At 35.5% G+C, this 22649-nt stretch overlaps 3 protein-coding genes and 1 pseudogene across 4 annotated transcripts; 3 read left to right on the forward strand and 1 right to left on the reverse strand.

Annotated features, from left to right (window-relative positions):
- The first annotated feature begins 1382 nt into the window (after positions 1 to 1382).
- LOC106322626 (transcription factor MYB34-like) lies at positions 1383 to 3340 on the forward strand. Of its 2 annotated transcripts, none has more exons than XM_013760707.1 (5): positions 1383 to 1401; positions 1773 to 1913; positions 2046 to 2175; positions 2252 to 2559; positions 2845 to 3340. In XM_013760707.1, the coding sequence occupies exons 2-5, from the start codon at positions 1781 to 1783 to the stop codon at positions 3198 to 3200; spliced, it is 927 nt and encodes a 308-aa protein (XP_013616161.1). In that variant the 5' UTR covers positions 1383 to 1401; positions 1773 to 1780; the 3' UTR covers positions 3201 to 3340. The 2 variants fall into 2 exon arrangements, with proteins under 2 accessions (XP_013616161.1, XP_013616160.1); XM_013760706.1 differs by lacking the exon at positions 1383 to 1401 and adding an exon at positions 1591 to 1683.
- A 5994-nt stretch (positions 3341 to 9334) lies between these two features.
- On the forward strand, positions 9335 to 12558 carry LOC106327227 (annotated as a pseudogene).
- Positions 12559 to 12609: 51 nt separating this feature from the next.
- On the reverse strand, positions 12610 to 17879 carry LOC106327226 (probable ubiquitin conjugation factor E4). Its single transcript, XM_013765317.1, has 15 exons — positions 16809 to 17879; positions 16188 to 16392; positions 15871 to 16022; positions 15512 to 15779; positions 15112 to 15264; positions 14809 to 15012; positions 14616 to 14728; positions 14400 to 14514; positions 14195 to 14284; positions 13902 to 14105; positions 13606 to 13824; positions 13429 to 13521; positions 13186 to 13350; positions 13015 to 13104; positions 12610 to 12933 (listed from the first exon to the last, which is right to left on the reverse strand). The coding sequence occupies exons 1-15, from the start codon at positions 17690 to 17692 to the stop codon at positions 12760 to 12762; spliced, it is 3129 nt and encodes a 1042-aa protein (XP_013620771.1). The 5' UTR covers positions 17693 to 17879; the 3' UTR covers positions 12610 to 12759.
- Positions 17880 to 18941: 1062 nt separating this feature from the next.
- LOC106323191 lies at positions 18942 to 20372 on the forward strand. Its single transcript, XM_013761346.1, has 2 exons — positions 18942 to 18990; positions 19079 to 20372. The coding sequence occupies exon 2, from the start codon at positions 19086 to 19088 to the stop codon at positions 20370 to 20372; it is 1287 nt and encodes a 428-aa protein (XP_013616800.1). The 5' UTR covers positions 18942 to 18990; positions 19079 to 19085.
- Positions 20373 to 22649: the final 2277 nt, after the last annotated feature.

The raw sequence follows: 22649 nt of genomic DNA on the forward strand, positions 1-22649 counted from the left end.
TTTTTTGTTGCTGTTGTGTGTGTTAATCTCTCTCTCCTCTCTTAGAGTTATGGTTGAGAGGGGGACTTACTTTTCCAGGTCTTTAAGCCACAAAAAGGTAATAAATTCTCGAGACCCCATTGTTAATAAATGCTCATCCATGTGAGATAGCCGGGAAAACAAGGGATTCATTTCGTTTTCTTGTTGTCTGTCTTTCTCTAATCGCTCTATATATCATCCTTCATCACTCATTTATGCTTCACTTGTTAACATTCCTACAACTGGTAGCCAAAAACAGCATTCCTTTGTTGCTCTGATGATGATCATGTGATGAATGAGATATTCTCTTACTAGCTTCTCCTTCATTCTGTAGGAAGATATTAATATGTAGTTATTAATTTAAAAATGAATTAAAAAAATGGAGTAGAGTGTTGAATTTTATTAAAAAAAACTATTGTAGAGCATGAAAAATAAAGTGGGTGTTGAATAATTAGGTGGAAGAAAGAAAAGATGACGTGGAGTGTTAAAAACAAAAAAATTAGGGTGTTGAAAGTTTTGACCATTGTAGATAGTCTTATAGTGTAAGTTTTGCTCCAATGGTGTATAATAGAATTACTCTATTATAGAGTGAAATATAGAGGAATACAATATTTTACTCTATATTTAGAGTGAAAAAGTGACATTCCTTTATATTTCACTCTATAATAGAGTACTCTATTTTGGTGTAAATTATAGAGGAAAAAATAGAGTTCCATTGGAAATGATCTAAAAGAGTAGGATGTTGCTCCAATGATACTCTATTTTAGAGTGAAAAATAGAGTAATTAACAAAAAAAAACAAGTTACTTTATATATAGAATAAACCTATTTTTTACTCTATAATAGAGTACCATTGAAGCATTTTTACTCTAAACTCTATTTTAGAATAAAAAATAGAGTGGAGTTGGAGATGTCAAGCATTTACTAGTTGTAGTACTTAATATATACATAGAGAGTAAACAGTGAGTAAGTTGTGGACGTTTAAGGATCTTCGAGCATCTCCAAAAGGAGGTTCTAATCATTGGAATTCTAAACATACATATACGTACATGTATATATTAGTATTGAATTGTGAGGTTTTTAATTTTTTTGGAAACCCAACTCAAAATTTCTTAAAACAAATAGAACTTCAATGGATAGAACTCTCCATTAGAGGTGCTCTTAGACTACCCTTTAAAATAACTTGAGTGTAGCTAAACCTAGCGAAAGACATCTTTCTATTTTCATTTCAACCATAGTGCAAACTTTGATTGAGTTTTGACATACAAGATCACCAAGGTGTTGAGGGCTATTGGGATAGATAATAGCTAATGACCTGAATTTTCTTCTAGCACAAGAAATAACCGCTTTGATCTTGTGATATAAAAAGAAGTCACATTAGCAGGTAATAAAAGATCACCGTTTTTTGTTGCTGTTGTGTGTGTTAATCTCTCTCTCTCCTCTCTTAGAGTTATGGTAGAGAGGGGGACTTACTTTTCCAGGTCTTTAAGCCACAAAAAGGTAATAAATTCTCGAGACCCCATTGTTAATAAATGCTCATCCATGTGAGATAGCCGGGAAAACAGGGGATTCATTTCGTTTTCTTGTTGTCTCTCTTTCTCTAATCGCTCTACATATCATCCTTCATCACTCATTTATGCTTCACTTGTTAACATTCCTACAACTGGTAGCCAAAAACACCATTCCTTTGTTGCTCTGATGATGATCATGTGATGAATGAGATATTCTCTTACTAGCTTCTCCTTCATTCTGTAGAGAGAAAAATGGGTAGATCACCGTGCTGGGACAAGATGGGTTTGAAGAAAGGGCCATGGACATCAGAAGAAGATCAGAAACTTTTGGCTTATATTGACGAACATGGATATGGAAGTTGGCGTTCATTGCCTGAGAAAGCTGGTTAATGCATTTCTCTCTTATCATCTTTTATGTTCTAAATATCTAGAACATTTTTTTTTTCTTTCAAAAATATATGTTCTAAATATTTAAAATCTTTCTTATCATCTATCTTCCTTCTTCTCAATCTCTAAGGTCTCCATCGATGCGGAAAAAGTTGCAGACTAAGATGGACTAACTACCTAAGACCAGACATCAAAAGAGGCAAATTCAACTTGCAAGAAGAACAAACCATTATTCAACTCCACGCTCTCTTAGGAAACAGGTCTTCAAACAAACAAACAAACAAAAAAACAATCTTGGCCCTTTGTCTGAAGCTTTTGTTGTTGTTATTCTACTAGGTGGTCGGCGATAGCGACTCATTTGCCAAAGAGAACAGACAACGAGATCAAGAACTACTGGAACACTCATTTGAAGAAACGGTTAGTTAAAATGGGGATAGATCCAGTGACTCATAAACCCAAAAACGCGACTCCTCTGTCTTCTCTTGGTGGTATATCAAAAAACGCAGCCACACTTAGCCACATGGCTCAATGGGAAAGTGCTAGGCTTGAAGCTGAAGCAAGGCTAGCTAGAGAGTCAAAGCTTCTTCATTACCAAACCAAAGTTTCATCATCTCATCATGATCATCTAAACATCATCTCTTCAGGTAAACAAAATACTTGTCTAAAGCCAAACCTATCCTAGCTGTTTGGGTAGTTCGGATAATTTGGTTTGAGTAATTCGGTTCGACTAAAATGTCGCCAAATTGACCCGTAAAAAACGGTCCGGGTAGTTCGTTTTTAAAGTTTTTTTACCAAAACTAACAGAAGGTTTTTGTTTCAATTACATTTCAGTTAAAATTTTGGATAAAATCGGTTAAATTCGGGTAATTTTGGTTAGTTCGGTTTGGTAATTTCGGTTCGAAATTTTGGTTAATTCGGTTTAAATGCAGATCAACAAAAACAAAAACAGCTTGAATCTCCGACATCTACAGTGTCATTCTCGGAAACGAAAACAGAGTTCGTCGGATCATCATCAACGTGTCTAAATATGATCAAAGAAGCTGAAAACGATTGGATCAGTTCAACGATTCAGGAGTTCGAAGGAGTCAAAGAAGGGCTCACGGGTCTCTTGCTAGGTGGTGATTCAATAGGCCGGAGTTTCTCCGCTGATAAAAACGAGACGGCCGGCGAGAGTAGTAGTGGGGGTGGTGACTGTAACAATTACTACGAGGACAACAAGAGCTATTTGGACAGCATTTTCAGCTTCGTGGATCCTTCGCCGTCCGATTCAACGCCTATGTTCTGAATCAAGGGCTGATATCTCTCGAGGAATGTTTTTGATTCTTTTTAGTTTCTCGTTAGTTTTTTTTTCATGTGTGATTAGATAAATTTTAGACTTAATCCGATTTTGCATTTCTACCTTAAATTAATGTTTCATTAATATTACTATGGTCTTATGGTATTATTTGGATGAATATTCCATGAAATGGACAGTAAAAAAAGGCATGTGACTACCACTACTACCACCACTTACACCAATATCGCTAGTCACTACACAAACTATATGTTGCGGTCATGTCTCATGTGTTTTGTTTATTACTTACTATGCAAGCGATAAGAAATATTAATAGTGATATGTGAGTGTTATAATAACTGCACACGTTGACATGTCGATTACTATAAGATAAAAAAAATTAAATGTTGGTTGTTTCATGTCATTTTCTGCCTTTGTTTTTGAACATTTCGAATCCCAATTTTTCATTTTTCCAATTAAATGTAAGAAACCCCAAAGCCGAAAAAGACCAAACCAATTTATAATACTAATGGAATCATAAATATGATCGTGTTCATGATTGGATTCTATTTATTTGGATAGGACCCCATAGAAATGGACCCAAAACTATCCCAAAAACAAAGTTTCAGAAAGATATCGGGAGATGATTGGTAAGTGCTGTAACTTTATATTTTTTACTGTAGAATTTAATCTGTAGATTTATTTGCTGTAGCTTTCCTTGCTGTAGATTTCTAAAGCATTAATTTTTTTGCTCTGTAAATAAAGCTCTCTACAGCCATATTTTGATTTTGCAGATATTTTTTTTGTTGTGAGTTTTTTAAAGAAAGCAAAGCTCAATTGGTTGACATATATAGCTGTAGACTAAATTTTGGATGTCCAGAGCATCTACGGCCTCAACCAATCATCCCCATTAATTATTGCATTGTCACTGAACTCTAAATAATTATAGGTATTTTTTCTTTATAGAAAAAGAAATATGGATATTTAGAGACTGGTTTTGTGGGTGCATAATAGGAGGCTATTTTGAGAGTTTAAGCTAAATAATAAATATTTACATAACTATATTTTATGTATATTTTTCAGAACTTAATCTAATCTAATAAAGTTTATGTGAAAACATTTTTATTTAATCGTTGATTATAGAAATATTTGAAGTTTTAATGTCACAAAGTATAAATTGTATTTCTTTAACATAGTGCAATATAGATCTATTATCATAATTAAAAAAATATTTGTTGTAACTAAATTTATCGACATAACAATTTTCATAATTTATAACAAAATATTAAACTATTTAAAATAATTTAATAAGATAATGCAACCCAAAATCTAATACTTACGTAAATCCTAGTACTTAACACTTGATTTAGCTAGTACTTTAACATCAAAGATGATCTGTTTGTGTATTACGACCTTCAGAAACATTTCTGGCTATGCAAGGTTAACTTGTTGCATTGCTCATCATCCTAGTTGTAATCAACGGAACGGATTTTTTCATCCAACATCGGATTTGGTGTAAATATCAGGCGTAGAGACTGATGGAAAATACATGTATACACACCTTCAAGCAATCACGAGGTCTAAAAAATTGGGTCCTGAATCTCTCTAACACATCCACTACGTCCTGATCAACACAAATTACTAAGATCATGATTAATCCGGGCTCTTAGGGTGGAGTTCTTAGCCGAACTAAGAACCGTTTCTTAGCTTTTAACTAAGAAAAGCTAAGAACCGTTTCTTAAATAAAAGATATAAGAGCCGGTTCTTAGCCTAAAAGTGTAAAAAAAATAAATAAAAACAAAAAAAATGTCAAATCATGAATTAAGAACCAAATTAAGAATTCGGGTTAATCATGCTCTAATATATATATAATTCAATGACCACTACTTCAGTGGCCACGTATTCATACATGCATGTTCCAATATCGCTACTCTATTCTTTTTGTATTAGGGGCGGAGCCTCCGTGCAAGCGCGGGGTTATGGAAGGTTTTATCTCAATGTGTGCAAGTGACAATGTATTGTGAAGTTTGCGTTTTGCTTTGATCACTGATTTTTCAAGATTTGTATTGTAATAGGGTTGAGGGGTGATGATAAACTGTTTATGTAGTTGTTTCTCCACTTGTGAAGGAGTAAACCCTCTTATATTGAATAACTTTTATTAAGGGTTGATCGTTTTATTACTGTGTTTTTCTATGTCATCATAACTATTAGGTTCCTCTTGCATTATTTTCATATTTTACTTTCAAATCTATCCTTTGTTATCTATCTCTATAATGATTTTGTTGTTATTGATAGCTTACCGCTGCCATGAGAATATGTTCGTTGTTGATTTAACTTTCTATAGAGTAACTAAACACTGAATTATATATCTGAAACATTTTGTAGTTGGATTAAAGGAAAATTTCTATTTAGTGCGGATTGCATTATTAGTTTCTTTTGGTAATATTATAATAGGTAACTTAAACAAAAGCCCTATTGTTATATAATTTTTAATCTAGCATTAGAAAAGACTAATGGATTTTGTTTGCTGCTTTTTTTAAGTTGTGATTTACTCGTTCATGCAATCAATTAGGTGAACATGAGTATACATTAAGAGAGAGAGAGAAAGAGAGTCCAATAGGCTTATTGAGTACATCATTCATAATCTTTTATATAATACACAAGTCACATGATTAATAAAATTCTGACACATGGATTGTCCTTTAAAATTAATTGGAAAAACAAAACTAAATGCATCATTAAGATAATTTTCTTTTGATTTAACTGTATCATCGGTTTTGTTCCTCATTCCCACCCACGATTCTACCTTTTTCACTTCGTTTTGAAACCACGATGTTCATCTCTCTCATATAAAACTGTTTATAACATAAACTAATCCTTTCGTTAAAAACGTTCTTCTAACATCTTGACTTTCTCAAGGAAACAAAACAACTAATCCTTTCATTTCTCCTAAATTCAATTTTGATCTTGATAAGTTTCTTCTTATCTTATTTTTCTACACCAATTGGAAACTTTTACCATTCATCTCATGGATTAATACTTAGAAGTTTATTGTCCACAAGTTTTTCAGATCCTGTATATTTGATCGATAGTCTTTGAACCTCTTTCAGAGCATCAATTACGCTTGAGTTGGAAATCACGTCGGGAAGAGTTGGATATTGGTACGATGATTTTGGAGAGATTCTTTGATGATTTTGTTGCAGAGTTTCCATAATCTACAGGAAAAAAACTACAGGTATATATGGTGGCCGGTGGGGCATAATGAGTCTATATAGCATAAATCTATTGTTCAGTTTTGAATTTTTTATTTTTTTTACTTTGCTGCAGACATGTATAAGAAACCAAATCTTATTGAAGAATCAAATAAATTTCTGGCTGAGATTTGTTCGAGTGAAGTCGGAGAAGGTACGTTGAAGATGAATGGAGTAGTTAGGTAAGATGCAAACCGTTTGACCTTTCAGGATTCCATGTGAAAAAATAATCGTTTGAGAGCCTCATGTGTCAACTCAAAACTAATAAGTTAATTTCTAATCATTTTTGCAATTAATTTTGAATTTTTTTCAAGTTTTTAGTGGATAGTTTAACAGCTATCTAAAACATAAAAGAAATAATATTTTAAATAAAACCAATTATCTTTATAAAACCGTTAAATAATAATAAGAAACTATTTAAAAAAATCAAAAATCAAAAATCAATTGTAAATTTAATAGTAAAAAATCCTACAAACTATCAAGATAAGTAACGTGGCTTAACTTTGTTTAAAGGCATGGCTTTTAAAGCAAATATGTTTACATCTATTTTGGTTATTCATAGAAATATTTTGTAATAAAAAACCTATGTTAATTATATTTTGATTATTCATGGAAATTTGTTAGATAAATTATATTATTCATTAGTTTTCAAAAACATGCATCCCTTTCAAAATAATATCAGAATTAATGTTTAACCTTTTCAAACGTTTTGTTTTACTGCAGTCAGCCTCTGTTCATAGAATATTTGACGAAATTAACAATTTATATGTTTTAAATTATTACAACTCGGCATAAACCGACCCGTGCCACGGGAGATTATACTAGTTTTTTTTTTTGTAAAACGAGATTTTACTAGTTTCAAATAAATTAGACACATGGATTACATTTGATCCCGTATCACCATCTTCCTTTAGGATTAGAGACCGGTTATTGTTTTATTTTGTGACTCCCGTTCCGTATCATCTGAGGAGTATCAGATGACTCTAGATACACTAACACGTACCGTTTACGGCGTCTGATTTGATTTTCCCTTGATCGCAACCTCTCCAGATCATTTCCCACCCGTCCCACATCTGTCACCTACCTGAAACATCCCCTGTTTGTGAGACGGCCACTGGCAAACATGATCCCATCCTTCCTATATGAAATGGCGTCAACGTTTCAATAGAGTTACAGTTAACAATTTTTTAATATTTTAATCTTCACCGTTTTGCAGTTATTCACCTACATCATGCTTCGGGCGTGTCGTTGTTATTGCATCATTTGGTTGCACGTATTTCAGCTACCATGAACGACAAAGTTCTGTGCAATATAAGAGATTAGCATTTAGTCAGTCCTGTTAAAAGCCAGTGAACTATTGACAAAGAAAGAGGTGATGTAAGGAAGGAGATGGTGTTACCTTCTCATCTAGCAAAAGGAGGGTGATCCCATGAATTAGTACCTCTCTTCTTGATATTAGGTGAATCCCAAAATGAGAGTAGTATGGCGACCTCCCTTAAGAAGAGCGGTCGAGACAAATATCATCAAATTTGGTGTAGTTAACCATAGCTAAGATTGCAACAATATTGAGGGCAGACATTTTAAGGACGATTGGTGAATCATTTTTTGAGAAAAAAATTTAAGTGTGTTGAGATTTCATCATTTCAACTATTTATAGTGTATGCTTGTATCTGTTATGAAACGTTTCAGATGATTGTGTATTTAATGCAACCATAACTAAAAGGGAGGAAAGAAATATTTAATTGATAGAAGCAGTGAATGAAGATGGACTTTAATCTTAACGCTTCGTTCTTGAACGTTTTTGAATACAACACGTCAGCTATACTTGAGAGTCGGAGGAAGATTACGGATCAAAGATTCGGATAGAAAGCTTGTTTGATATATTCCGACTTGTGGTGTAGTTATTTTTAGAACTAAATAGTGCATCTCTATAGTGCATCTCTAGTTAACATGAATTACTGTTTTGATATGTAAGTAGTTTTAACAAAAAAATGTTTGTTATAAGATGTTTACATAATTTAAAGTATCTTTTACATTTATTATTTATATGACCAATCAAATAATTCTTATCTTTTTATTATTGGTTGAATTTATGTATTAAATGCTATTTTTTCAAAAGTAAAAATTTTTTTAATAGTATATTTTAACAAATTTAATGAACCAAAAAATTAGAAGAAAGCCAGACGTAAGTTTCAAGTGTCGATTGATTAGTTGTGGGATCCAAAATAAGGAGGGAGTTGCTGAGGTGCACAGTTTCGATGGAGAGAAAACTCCCCATTATATACTTCCAACGTTTCCAAAAGTAAGATTTTTTAGAGTTTTCACGTTTATTAAGAATACAATAAATATTTGCAATTTAATTTAAAATTTATTTTTCAATACACTTTCCAATAACTGTCCGCCAATGAAATTTAATCAATTCAAATATTCACAATTAATGTTTCTCAAAAAAATACAAAAGTACCTTAAAATATAGAAAATATATTTATTTGGAACAAAAATAAACTCTAGAAAATCTTACTTTCGTGAATGGAGAGAATAAATGATTATATACTCGAAAGGAAATTCTTAAAATACCCTCGTACACGTTTTCGTTTTTATAATCATACTTGAATCTAAAGGACTCTACGTAAAATCTTGGTGGAAGCAAGTGAGATTTTTTCCAAAGAAAATCTAACAAAAGTAGAGAGACAAAAGAAGCAAATAAAGTTTATAGTGGACATATTGGACTAAGAGTGTCCATACAAAAAATGGATTAAATATAGTTGTGCCCCACAGTATGAATGATTGGCAATAAACGTGTACAATTTATTTATTAGTCCGACGTCCAATCTTCTTATAAACCTAAGATATAGTGTTAATCTTACCAACATATTAAAAAAAACACAAGTAGTTCTTGTGTGTGTGTTTTTTAAAACCAGAGAACAGTAAGAGAATATATAAATGGCGTTATATCGTTCCATTTCCCTACGATCAGTATCATCTGATCCTCAACCTTCGTGTTTCACCGGATATGGCAGAGTTTCATCGTTCATTTTGAGGTTTCCACCTAACATCGCTCGTCAACTGAGCACTAAGGCTCGCGGAAACTGCAACTTCAGTGTGGCTCAGACCGTTGTGGCGAAGTGGTCCAACAGTACACGGTCTGGTTTGACCTCTGTTCCTGCTGTAACGTCCGTGGACGAGGAGGTTTTGGTTGCTGCTGAATCGGTTAAGGAGATGGTTAGTATTAAATCAGAGGATGTGACACATATGAAACCTTCATTCTTGAAATCAGATGGGAGCTTAACTGTTCATGCTGGTACACCACCACTTAAGTATCCTTCAAGTTCATGCGTTTATTAGAAACTATTCAATGGCGACATAAGAGAAGTGATGATCTTTCTTTTTAATGGTTTTATGATTTGATATCAGGTGAAAGATTAGATCGTGGTATAGTGACGGATGCAATCACAACTCCTGTAGTCAACTCATCTGCCTTTGTCTTCAAAAAAAACTGCTAACGTTCTTGACTTCAAGGTTGTGTTAAGGGTAACTCCACCATAAAACTAAATTTGGTGTTGAAATTATTACCAAATTTGGTGTTTTGATGTTGAAGTTTACACCAAACTAAATTATATCCATTTCATAACTCAAATTTTACACCAAAACAATATTGTATATTATTAATATTTTAGTTTTAATAATTTAATATATATTAATTATTTGTAATTGATTAATAATATTTCATGAAATTTATATTTTAGGTTTATCTGTTAAAAATTGGTAACTTTATAAATAAAATAATATTAGTAATGTAAAAGTAAAAAAAAAAACACAATAGTAGGGTATATATATATTTTTAATATAAATATAAATTATCAGTAATATTAATCTACCTATAATTAAATAAAAAATAATAAAATATGTTATTTTAATATTTGATGTGATGAATATCGTTGTAGCAAATTTTGTGTAATACTATTCATTAAACACCAAATTTGATGAGATGGTATTATTTTGATGTACCATCAGAGATATATTTATACCAAATTTGATGTTTAGATGTATTATTGGAGTTTCATTTATAAGATAAGACCTGTTTCTTTTTTATTGTCCAAATCAATCATTTAAGTTTTAATCTCTTTTTTCTGTTTCTATGCAGGAGAAAAGAGTTGTTCATCATGAGTATGGTCGTTATGGAAACCCAACGACATTAGTACTTGAGAAGAAGATTAGGTCTCTCTATGTCTCTTCATGTTCTTTGATATATTTTTATCTTCATTTCTTTATATTTAGTAGTTTAAACTTTTTTTGGAATATGGAGCCAGTGCACTTGAAGGTGCTGAATCAACTTTGGTTATGGCATCTGGGATGTGTGCAAGTACTGTTATGCTTTTGGCTTTGGTTCCAAGAAATGGACTGTTGTCACAACTACAGATTGTTATAGGAAGACAAGGATTTTCATGGAGACTTTTCTTCCTAAGTTGGGAATCACTGTACAAAAACCACTTAAAATACCCTTTCATTACTGTCTTTTTGTTTGCTATCCAGTTTCTTTTAGCCTCTTGTATATGTGTCTAGGTGACTGTGATTGATCCTGTTGACACCACAGGGCTTGAAGCTGCGGTGAATAACCATGAGGTTTATTCATTCTCTTCAAACATATGTTTACATTTTGTTTTCTTTTTCCTCATTGTCTTCAAAGAGTCTGCAGGTGTCTATGTTCTTTACTGAGTCCCCAACAAACCCGTTCCTTAGATGTGTGGACATTGAGTTAGTTTCAGAGATCTGCCACAAAAGAGGAACTCTTGTTTGTATAGATGGTACATTAGCAACACCTCTGAACCAGAAAGCACTTGCTCTTGGTGCTGATCTCGTTGTCCACTCTGCTACAAAGTACATTGGAGGCCACAACGATGTAAGTAAAAAAAAACAAAGCCTCAGTGACTAGAGAAGATTATTAGTTAAGATCATAAACTATATATGTGTTTCCATGTCATACAGGTTCTTGGTGGATGCGTTTGTGGTTCGATGGAATTGGTTTCCGCGATCAGAAACTTGCATCATGTTTTGGGGGGCACACTTAATCCGGTAAACAGAAAAAAAAATTTAACATGCTTTGAGTCTAATACATAAGTCTGGTCCAACTCCAATTAGTATGAGGCATTTTGAGGAGCAACAAAATTAAAATCAAATATGTGAGGGTTTAGACCAAAAACGGACTCATACTAAGCTAGGGGTTGGACATCTGGCTCTAGTAGAGCTTCTGGTCATTTGGTCCGTCGCAACAGCTTCATTATCACCTGATCTTCTCTCTTCATGTGTATAGTAGGCTTTCCTTTGAACCAAGATTTAGTAACCTTTGAGTACTTCTTTGTCTTTGCACAAAAAAAAACACAGAACGCTGCGTATTTACTTATACGAGGAATCAAGACTATGCATCTACGTTTAAAGCAACAGAACTCAACAGCTTTGAGGATGGCACAAGTTTTAGAAGCACATCCCAAGGTTCTATACTTCCCACCAAAGAAGCCATTCTTTCTTTATATATATATATTTTTGGTATGTGACATTTGATACATTGTGATGGTGGTGTTAGGTGAGTCGTGTTTATTATCCAGGCCTTATAAGTCATCCCGAACATCACATAGCCAAGAGACAAATGAATGGTTTTGGTGGTGTGGTCAGTTTCGAGGTAAGACTACCTAGAAAAACATTCATCATCGTTTATTAAAATGGTTTTTTCTCTTAATCGAACCCTTTTTTAATCTGCATATAGATCGCTGGAGATCTCGAGACTACAATAAAGTTCGTTGATTCTCTGAATATACCTTACATTGCACCATCCTTTGGTGGCTGCGAAAGCATCGTGGACCAACCTGCCATAATGTCTTACTGGTATGAACATATATGATTGATTTTACTTTAATGCATTAGTAAAATGTCTTACATTTGATTTTAGGGATCTACCACAAGAGGAAAGACTTAAATATGGAATCAAAGACAACTTGGTTCGGTTTAGCTTTGGTATTGAAGACTTTGATGACGTCAAGGCTGACGTTCTTCAGGCTCTTGGTACCATCTAAATCAAACGTAAACAACGACAACACTCTGCTTTCTTCTTTCCCCCACCAACTTTCTCTGCTTTTTTTCTCTATTGCGTGTTATGGGCTTTGTATCTTACCATGTCATGTAAGGTTATAATAGGCCTTAACTGGGCTTTTAAATCACCATTTTTCAGGTGTCTTTTGACATCAAATCAATGGCAAAATAAGTAACGAAAGCCCCAACCAATTAACAAAAGTGTGTTGCTGATACTACTATCTAAGAATACAAGACTAATCGATTAACATATCACTGCTTGTAGTCTGTATCCTCTCCTTGTTGCTATCTTCTCCACTTGCCCGTTTCTTAGACTGATGCGATCTCACAAACTCATCGATTCTCGCTTTCAACTCCACGTCCGGTATTAACATATCCGATGTCAAATGTGCCCGGTTAAACGGATCGTGCTGCAGCCACAAGCAACATTGATCAGATCAACTGTGGTCTGTGGATATATAAATGTGTGACAATGTGTTAGATTTGCTTACATTGTCGCTAAGAAGATGACGTTGAATGATGGCTCGATCAACTGTGGTTTTTGAGCTTGGAAGTATCACTGGATCTCTCATTAGCGTGTACTGCAAAGAAAACAAGAACGTACATTAGAGTATGTTCCTAAAACAAGATTTAGTTTTCTGTTAGATAAGGCAGAAAAATACCTGAATTGGGTCGAGGAACTCTTCTGGTATTTCACCAAGTGCAGCTTCAGCATCCATAGCTTCGGAAGCAGCAGCTTTGGCCTTTGTTCCCAACTCCATAAACTCTTGAATGATTCTTCCATCTTCGCCTATTCTCCTAAGCACATCTGCTCCTGCGTTGAATAGCTGCAAAAACAAGCACTCGTTTTGTTCAGTAGAGAGAGAAGACACATATAATATGATGAAAGATTATTCGGTTTTGACCTGTTCGTTATATGATCGTCCATCACTGGATATGGCACCGGGGAATATGTTTTCCGAGTCTCCTCTTGCGAGATTAACATATATACGAACAATCTTCAAAGTTCAACAAAAGGTTCGGTCAGCTTCTTTTTTTAACACATTTGGCGAGGAGGCTGAGTAAGAATAGTAATCACTAACCTGTTTAAGTAACTGTCGTGGACGGAACTCGTACTTCTCAGGATCTTTCAAGCTTAAAGACTTACGTTGTGGTCCCACGAGTTGTAGCAAGAAGTAATTAAGCATATTCGCAACCCTCTCAACCATCTCAGGGAGTAGAAAAGGGGCTGTGATCTCTTCAGATGTAAATGCAAGCATAGTCACGTCTTCATTAGCCAGCTTCATGTCGATTCTAACAATCTGCAGAGCAAAATAAAATTCTTTGAGGCGTCATGAATCGAGTTGGAAACATGGTATAAGAAGTGTAGTCCACTAACGTTCTCCTGAGAATGGAAGAGTCTCGTTCTATCCTGTCTCTCTTGCGCTGGTCTCTGCTCCCACTCTGCAGTATTCGACATCTCTGCCTCGATTTTTTTAATCTCAAGAATTTTGTTAAGACTTTCATCCAGAAGATAGATGCTATCATTGACTAAGAAGTTTAAGAAGTTCAAGTACACGCCCTTCTCTTCCTCTTTTGCAATCTGTAACCCATCAAATTTGATAATAACATTTTACAATTGGCACATGATGGTGGAAACTCAAAGCCACGGTAAGGTCACTAAGAATTTACCCGTCTCCACGCATTTCGGTGACTAGGTACTTGCCAGAGATACTCTAGAAGTTCGGCAATGTTGTGGCGAATGTTGAACTTGTCATAAAACTGCATTCGGATCACTCGATTTCAGTCACGTTAAAAGTAAGAGAAAATGACCATTAAGTCTTCCAAAGTTACTCCAGGAACATTATAGCCACTAAACAAAATTTCTAACAATCACCTGAGTATGAGAACCCGTGAACTCAATGTCAACATATAGTTTCAGTAAATTCCTGACAAGATACTCGAGTGATAACTGATGGCCTTCAAAGAGAGTTGACGTAGCAGAAGAACCACTACAAAAAAAAAATTGAAATACAGCGTTAATGCAATTATTGTTACACACTAGCAGCACAAAGTGAGGATTTTAAACTTTCTACCATGGGAAGGAAAATACCTTGAACGAGGCATCCAGCAGTTCAGAACTTCAACCATCTTTGCTCTGAGATACGGGTTTCTAACATATTCAGGACTTGCCATGAACATTATTATGAAGTTCATAAAATCGTCCTTCAGAAAAGAGAACAACCATCATCAATGCATGTACAAAAGCAAATTTCTACAGACATATGAGATAAGACTAAGCATACCAGCTGCACCCCATCCAAAGCTTTGGGGATTCTTGAAGCAAATATCAGTAACTCCATTGCATCTTCAACAAAATGCTCAGGCATACAGGAGAATTCCATGGGGCAAGTTGATGGTAAAGGCATCTTAAAGCCACCAACAAGTCCAACTAACCAAACAACCACTAATCGATAGAAAGAGAGGGCTCGCTGAATAAAATCTCCATCCTTCAAAACAACATAAAGATAAAATAGCTATTACTATCAAGTCCTCGGTCTAGAGGAAACGGGAAAGATGTTATAAAAGCAGAGAATATGATTACAAACCCTTAATAGTTGAGCCTCATGACAAAGATTTTCTTGGGAATACAGCTCTAATTCCTTTTCCATTCTGGTTATGTCAAGTTCTAACTGTGGAGAAGGTGACTGGTCTCTCATGGCTTTTAATGTTGCAAGATTGTCTTCACCTCTCGAGATGTCCTACGTCATGCGAAAAAAGAAGAGAAAAGTAAAGAACATTACAATAACTATCTTCCACATCCAGGCATCAGGGACTCCTTCACAATCTAAACGTGATTAAGTTCATATCTTCGCTGCAATGCCTTCTTGGAATTACTGACAAATGCTTTGTCCATATGTCAGCAACCAAGGTTAAATATATGCAAGAAAATTAAACATAATCATTCCTCCTAATATTTCAAATTCGGGAAAAAATAATGATGATTACCTGAGCAAGATGTTTAAAGTCCGAGAGTGCTTTTAGGAGACCCAAATTGAGGACCCTTGCAGTCATAAAGAAGCATTCAGAAATGAACGTGTATTTAGTTGTTGACTTTGCATTTTTCCCAGAAGCATTACTACTTGAACTTGTCGCTTCTTTCGATTGTGACAAGCGAATTTCGTTCTCGTTTCTAGCGTCAGTTGCTTTTGCCGTATTATCCTTGTCAATCCACTCAGACACTTCCTCGGATGATGCATGGAGAGCAGTCAAGTCGCTGTTGTAGATCATTAAAAAAATATTATCACGCATCATGAATATATAGAATCCAGTAAGGAGATGCCTTAGAATTATTTCGAGGCCCATACCTTAACTTCAAGCGATGTCCATAGAACACATATTTTGGATCAATCTTATCTCTTTTAGTTAAATGCGGGTCCAAAAAAGGTTCACAGAGCCGGAGCATAACCGCACTGAGATTACAAAACATGCCTGAGCTAGCACAAGAAACTGGATCAACCTGTCATACAAGATATACATGTTAGTAGTATACTAGTATATTACAGAATGCCAGATTGAACAGAATAGACAAATACCAGCTTGACGAAACCGAGAGGAGACAAATAATAAGGCATGACTTAAGATCTTAAACAAATAAATATCCATCTTATTGAGGGATGATCACCTGTATATGACCTCTTGACGCATTTGCATTGATCACCTCAGCAAGAAACTGCAGAACACACTCACGTGTATCGGTACTTTTAAGTAAAATCATCAGTACATCATGCAGCCCACTGTACAAAATGTTCATAAAGTTTTTGATCGTAGAGAAGGATGATAATAAATCTGCAGGACGACGTTCCGATGCTTGAGAGAAACACTGCTGCCTGACATTCACAAAAACAATATAGACATACATTAGCGTGGCCGTAAAAGGTTAAGAATGATGTATATCAGGAGAATCCTTGTCAATGTCAGTGTTCCATAAACAGTCAAGATTCTTCAGTAGAGACAGAAAATTATCATCAAAACAGATGATTTCATCCATAGTATTCCAAAGCTAACAGAGAGCTAACTATTGTTTCTGTAACTATGTTAGATTTGTCTAATCATGCTTACACGAGACATCACCTAAAAGAGTCGTCTTAAAAGCCAAAAACATCTGCTTCTTTCTCTTCTGATCAAGTCTCCACTTTGAGTAGAGCTAAACAACATTTCATTTTGTCCTAACTAACGATAACTAAACAACCTCAAAGATTACACAAGTCTCAGTAATACAACCCCAGAAAAAGTGCAAACTCACCCAACATCAGGTTGACTCTTGAAGAGAGTGTTATCAGGCAATGCACTAACATGAAAGAAAGGTCCAAAAATGCTCGTCAACTCCATAGCACGTCCGTTCATATAAGCCCCACGTGGAACCCACCACTCATGACTAACCAAAGACTTAGCTCCAACAGGCAAGCTAACAAGATACTTAAGCGCCCTCAACGGCGGCTGGAAATCACCAAGCACAGACACGTTAATAACCGTCGACCTCAAGTCCTCATACAACTCCTTGAGAATCACATCCAAGTTATCAAAATCCGAATCCTTAAAAAACTCATCCAAAAAACCAGGAGGAGACTGAGCGCCACCGCCGCTACTACTCCCACCTCCGAACATATCCAACGAGCCAGAACCAACCTCTGAGAAAATCAACGGAAGCAAAGGAGAGACGCTCCTCTTCTTCATCCCCACTCCCACTCCACCAATTGGCTTATCATCCACGCTCCCAAACATATCGGGATTCGCCAGGTGGATCCTGCAGTACGACACGGCGAGCCTCTTCGCCTCTCTGGTGACGATCTCCATCTCCGATCTGAGATTCTTATCCTTCATCGACTGGATCTTCCTCGATTCGTCGTGCGCGCGGCGGTAGCAGCCGACGAGGTAAGGGAAAGGCTGTTCGGCGGCGGGGAAGGTGCCGGAGAGGCGGTCGATGAGGACTCGCTCCATCAAGTCGCGGGAGAGAAGGAGGTCTCTGCCTTCGCTGAGAATCTCCGCGGCCGTCATCTCCAAGTAGACGACTCGAGGATCGGGAGCAGCGGCGGCGGTGGTGGAGTCCGTTAGGGTTACGTAGAAAATCTTGCGGAGGATTACGTCCTCGATTTCCGCCGGCGATCTCTGGGGCTTGCTCGTCGACATCGGAGCAGAAACGGTTAGGTAACTATCAATTTGAGATTAATCGAATTAAAGTAATGATAAAAAAAATTCACGAAACGAAGAGAGAAGCCATCGCTGAGTATAGGAAGAAACTTCTGGAGAGAGTCCCTGAAGGCAAACACCGAAGGACACGATACTCGATCTGTGCAGCGTCGTGTACGTGCTGTCTAACGACGTCGTTCGTGTTTTTTTTATATCAAACATATTTGGGCTTTGGGCCTTTGTCCCGATTATCACGATTCCTGGCAGTTATTCATGAACATTACAATAATTTGCTAGCATTGTTCAGAATCATAATCGATTTACATATGGTTTTGTCATTTTGATCATACATTTTATCAAATTTTATCTTATTCTATAAAAATCATGCATTTATCGTACTTTTAAACATTCTTCTTTATAATTTAGTTCACATTAATTTTTCGGTCCAACTAGGGTGTGTCTAATCTAAATATGAGATATTTGATTATACTGATGCTATTATCAAATGGCAAAAAATGTTGCAAAAACAATTATGCTTAAAATTAATAAAATGCATTGATAGTCTTCAGAATTTTTTTAAAAATGTGTGAAATATTTTATTGTATTTTAGTTTTTTTCAATGTGTAAAATGTGTGAAATATTTACCTTCAAAATACCGGTTTCGGCCTAATGAATCAGGCCCATTAAATAAGTGGTCACACAACACCTATATATATATATATATATATATGAATTTACCCGCGTGTTTTCAAATGACCGTTATTGTTATTTTCTCTCATCCGAAAGTTCTAACAAAAAGAAAAAAAAAACAGACAACCCCTTTCCCAAGAAATCTGCTGAAAATGCGGGAGAATAGGAAAGAAACTGATTTATTCTTCTTGCCTTGGTGTTGGTGGTATGAAACAGAAACCTCAGAGAAATAATGAATGGCTTCTTTTACTTCCTCAAAGCTCTCTGCAGAAACCAAACAGGTTAGAGTTTTTCTTCTAGCTTTACGTGTGGAATGGAATGCTTTATCCTGAAACGCTTATTATGTCTTTCAATGTCTCTTGCGTTGGTAAATAAAGAAAATATTTTTATTTATATATATGATGATGATGAATTGATGATGATGGTGGTGGCTATAAGGCTCTTGTTTATTTTGCTTGAATCTAAAATGGGTTTCAAAGGTTCGGTTAATGTTCAAAATATTCGAAATCACAATCACATTAGCAATGTTGTCACCTAATTAAGACTATACCTCTTAATCAGGTCGAGGATCTTCTCTAGCATAGATGTGTAATTAACAACATCAAAAGGTTAGAGTTCTTTTACTTTCCTGAATCAAACATTCTCATCTTCCTTTGTGTCTGCTTATACATCTGTATGATCCTTGAATCTATATAGCTTACTAATGGCTGAGGAGACCGTTCATCTGCCTGATTCACCATATGTAAACAGATCATGGAGAAGGATATCTACTAGAAAACTGAGTTTCTTATACACTGAAGAGAAGATTCTCCCTAACTATCTCAAATCTACTGGTTCTTGTCATGACGTCTGCAAGTACGGAACAAAACAACATGAAGCTCAAGACATGTCTACTACAGTTTCACCTCTCAAAAGAGTTAACAGAAGCTTTTCTGGCACTCTAAGCTTTGATTCACCTTTAAAGAAGAAGAAGGCATTGACCAAATCGGTGTTGAATCCTTCTCTTGGCTCTGGTAAGACAAAGAAGACGACTTTACATGACTCTTTCAAAACGATTGGTGTGTCAAGGAGAAGAGAGTTAGAGATGGTTGAACATAACAAGCGTGTCACTGCTTTGAAGCTGAAGTCTGTTGCACAAACAGCAGCCATAGCTCTTCGTCGCAGTACTATTAATAGAAAGAAGACTAATGGTGGTTCTGAAGCCGAAGAACCAAAGAAAGAAGTTGTGTCTTCAAAACGGTGTTCCAGTAGCTTGAAGACAAAGAAGGAGAGTAATGTTACTCTAGTGGATGAGACGTGTAAAGACTTGGCTGAGGAGAAAACTCTCTACGTTATCAAGATGAGGACAGAGAATGAGACTGTCGAATCTGATGATCAGAACCAAAGGTGTGTCATGGATTCGCCTACTGATGATCCAAAGAGCCAAGAGGAAGGTGAGTGTATTGTCACTGAAGCTGATGATGAATCTTCTCAAGAAGAGGAAGATGAGAACATGTCATTCTCTGAAGATAAGAACGCACCAAGGCAAGCAAAAAGCAAAGCCCTCTCTGTAAATAGCAAGTCAATGAGACTGAGATTCAAACGAGGAAAGTTTAGTGATGTTGGATCACAAGACAACACTCCAAGAAAACTCAAATTCAAGAGAAGTAAAATCGTTACCAGAGCTGACACAACCACAAAATCTAGTGTTCGAAGAAGCATAAACACCAGAGGAACCAACATAAGCAACGAAAAGGAAGAGGAACAGAAAGCCAGATCGTTGAAAGTTGTCCTGAAACACCAAGGGATGACACAGAAGAAGAGAGACTCAAGAGTGTTGTTGTTCAACAAGGTGATCAAGAAAACAGCTAATAAGCTTGTGGAGACTCGCAAAAGTAAAGTCAAGGCTTTAGTTGGTGCTTTTGAGTCTGTCATATCTCTCCAAGAAAAAGAAAAACTCCTATCCAACAGCATAACACTCAAAAGTGATTATTCTCGGACCATCCACTAAGACCATCTCCATCCATGCTCCATAATTTACTCCAAAAATGGAGTGAAAAATGGAATAAGAACAAAACGGAGTGATTTTTTATTTTTTGTTTTAATTCCATTTTCCAAGTAAATTATGGAGTGGAGATAGAGATGCCCTAACTACTACTATATAATCTGTTTTTTCTTTATGTATGTATGTAAACATTGGTAAACATGTATAAGATTGTAATTACTCACAAGATGTTATACAATTTATGAGTGTTATAAAGAGTTTTCACAAATCTTTTGATTGCATACATGATAAAAGTTAGAAAAGGGTTATTGTTTAATATTCTGTAACTATGGGTTGCAAACTATGAGTTACATAAAACTAGGTACTGAAAAAGATAATACAAAACCGGGCCCAACGCCATGCCGTTCTTTAAAGCCATTGACCATCCAGATTCTATAGCAAACGTGTCACATTCCTATTGGTTAACTGTCTCTTACTTCATCATAGGCTGTCAGACCAGCATTATTGCAGGTTTCTAAGATGGTTTTAGGAAGAAAAGTAGTAAACGGGTCCCACCATTTTAGAAAAAACCGATAACAAAAGTTGCGTAAGAGCGACCGATTTTTGCATGTTTCTTGTACCGTTTGCAGATCCCACGTACACGTGGCGTTCTGCGATTAGTTACTTTTTTTTAATTTTTTTTAATTTTTTTTAAATCAGATAAAAAAAAAAAATTAAGAAACCCAAAAACAAGTTTACGGATAATCCTGCTCTCGGTTTACCATTCCTTTTCTTAATTTAATTTTCCTTCTTCTGCAACATGGAGTAAACAAAACAAAAAAAAAAATCAAAGCTTTGAGATTTCTTTCATTACTGATTTTGTGCTTTTGAACCTTCAAATTGTCCTAATTTTAGGTGGAACAGTATTATGTTATGGAATGATATATTATTGACAATGAGAATGTACAATACTTATACACAAAGGAGAATCTATATGTAAGGAAGTACTATATGCACGGATTGATTATTGGGATTGCGTCTTGGGACTGAAGTATGTCTTGATACTCTTTCCATATCTTATAAGCAGAAGTCATTTCTAGTAACCTTCATGTTAGTAGCAATCTTTCGAAGTAAACCGTTTTTTTCTGGTAAAGCTCTTAGAGCACGTTTATTGCAGGTCTCTTAGGTTGGGGTTCTTAACGTAATATAAGATACGGTCTCTTAGTTTTTTTCTCTTATATATATATATCTCTTATTTAAGAGACGTCTCTTAGTTTTTTTAGTTAAAAGCTAAGAGACCGTATCTTATATTACGATAAGAACCTCATCCTAAGAAACCTGCAATAAACATGCTCTTACCTTCTCTTCTAAAGGTTTGTTGTTTGTGGCGTTTCTATATGGTTTAGGGTATGGATTCACTAGATTTTTCAAGTCATCTGTTGTTATAGATCTCTAATTGTGATTTTCTATTGATCTCAACAGATGAATCTCTTATTACTCATTCTGCAGTGGAAACCCCTCTTTGTGTTTTCCTCATGTAACTGAAAACAACAAAGAGAATGATTCTACCAAAGCAGTACCGTTGCACACACTCCCCAAACATCTAAACTGGAACCCGAAGCTAGTCGTAGCGCTCTCCTGCGTATGCAAATGGTTCGACGATTTTGCCAAACGAGTTCTCTAGAAAGAGTTCTACAAAACACGCTCTCCAAGAATGATGCTCGATCTCCAGTCCAGCGGCAGCCACTGCATCGACGGCAACTGGCGAGAGCACTCGGCAAGCTCCTCATTTACTGGTCGGGGTGCAAGCAAGGCGCGGCGGCTTTTTCAGCAGCTCGGTTCGAATCCTTAATGGGCAATCTCATAGAGAAGAAACAAGGTATTCTACAAAACCTACTCTCTTACTTAGTTACTTAGGCATGCAGGTTCAGATAGTTTGGTTTTCGGTTAGCTCAGATCAGCTTAAATCTTACCGAATTAATCCAAAATAAAGTTCGGTTTGGTATTTGGTTAGTTCGGTTTTGAAAATGTTACCAAGTTTTTGATTTCGGTTATATTTTGATTTAATTTTATTAAAATTTCAGATAAATTCGATTAATTCCGGTTAGTTCATTTTGAAATTTGGTTATTTCTGTTCAGATTTTTGGTATGGTTTGTGTGTTTTTTTTAATGAAAACAGAACTTCTAACCAAAATTTTTGGTTCGGTTTGGTTCAAAATCCCAACCTACTCTTACTGGTATACAACAAGACGAGCTTCTTTCACCTGACAACAATCATAAAACTTGTTATTTTTTTGCAGACAA

Source organism: Brassica oleracea, chromosome C2, assembly GCF_000695525.1.
Source record: "Brassica oleracea var. oleracea cultivar TO1000 chromosome C2, BOL, whole genome shotgun sequence".
Lineage (NCBI taxonomy): Eukaryota > Viridiplantae > Streptophyta > Magnoliopsida > Brassicales > Brassicaceae > Brassica > Brassica oleracea.

Coding starts and splice junctions, on each gene's coding strand:
- LOC106322626 (XM_013760707.1), top strand. CDS start 1,781: ATGGGTAGATCACCGTGCTGGGACAAGATGGGTTTGAAGAAAGGGCCA. Junction 1,914..2,045: donor TTCATTGCCTGAGAAAGCTG/GTTAATGCATTT, acceptor TCAATCTCTAAG/GTCTCCATCGATGCGGAAAA. Junction 2,560..2,844: donor TCTAAACATCATCTCTTCAG/GTAAACAAAATA, acceptor GTTTAAATGCAG/ATCAACAAAAACAAAAACAG.
- LOC106327226 (XM_013765317.1), bottom strand. CDS start 17,692: ATGTCGACGAGCAAGCCCCAGAGATCGCCGGCGGAAATCGAGGACGTA. Junction 15,265..15,511: donor ACTTTAAACATCTTGCTCAG/GTAATCATCATT, acceptor CGCATGACGTAG/GACATCTCGAGAGGTGAAGA. Junction 14,729..14,808: donor CTTTGGATGGGGTGCAGCTG/GTATGCTTAGTC, acceptor TCTTTTCTGAAG/GACGATTTTATGAACTTCAT.
- LOC106323191 (XM_013761346.1), top strand. CDS start 19,086: ATGGCTGAGGAGACCGTTCATCTGCCTGATTCACCATATGTAAACAGA.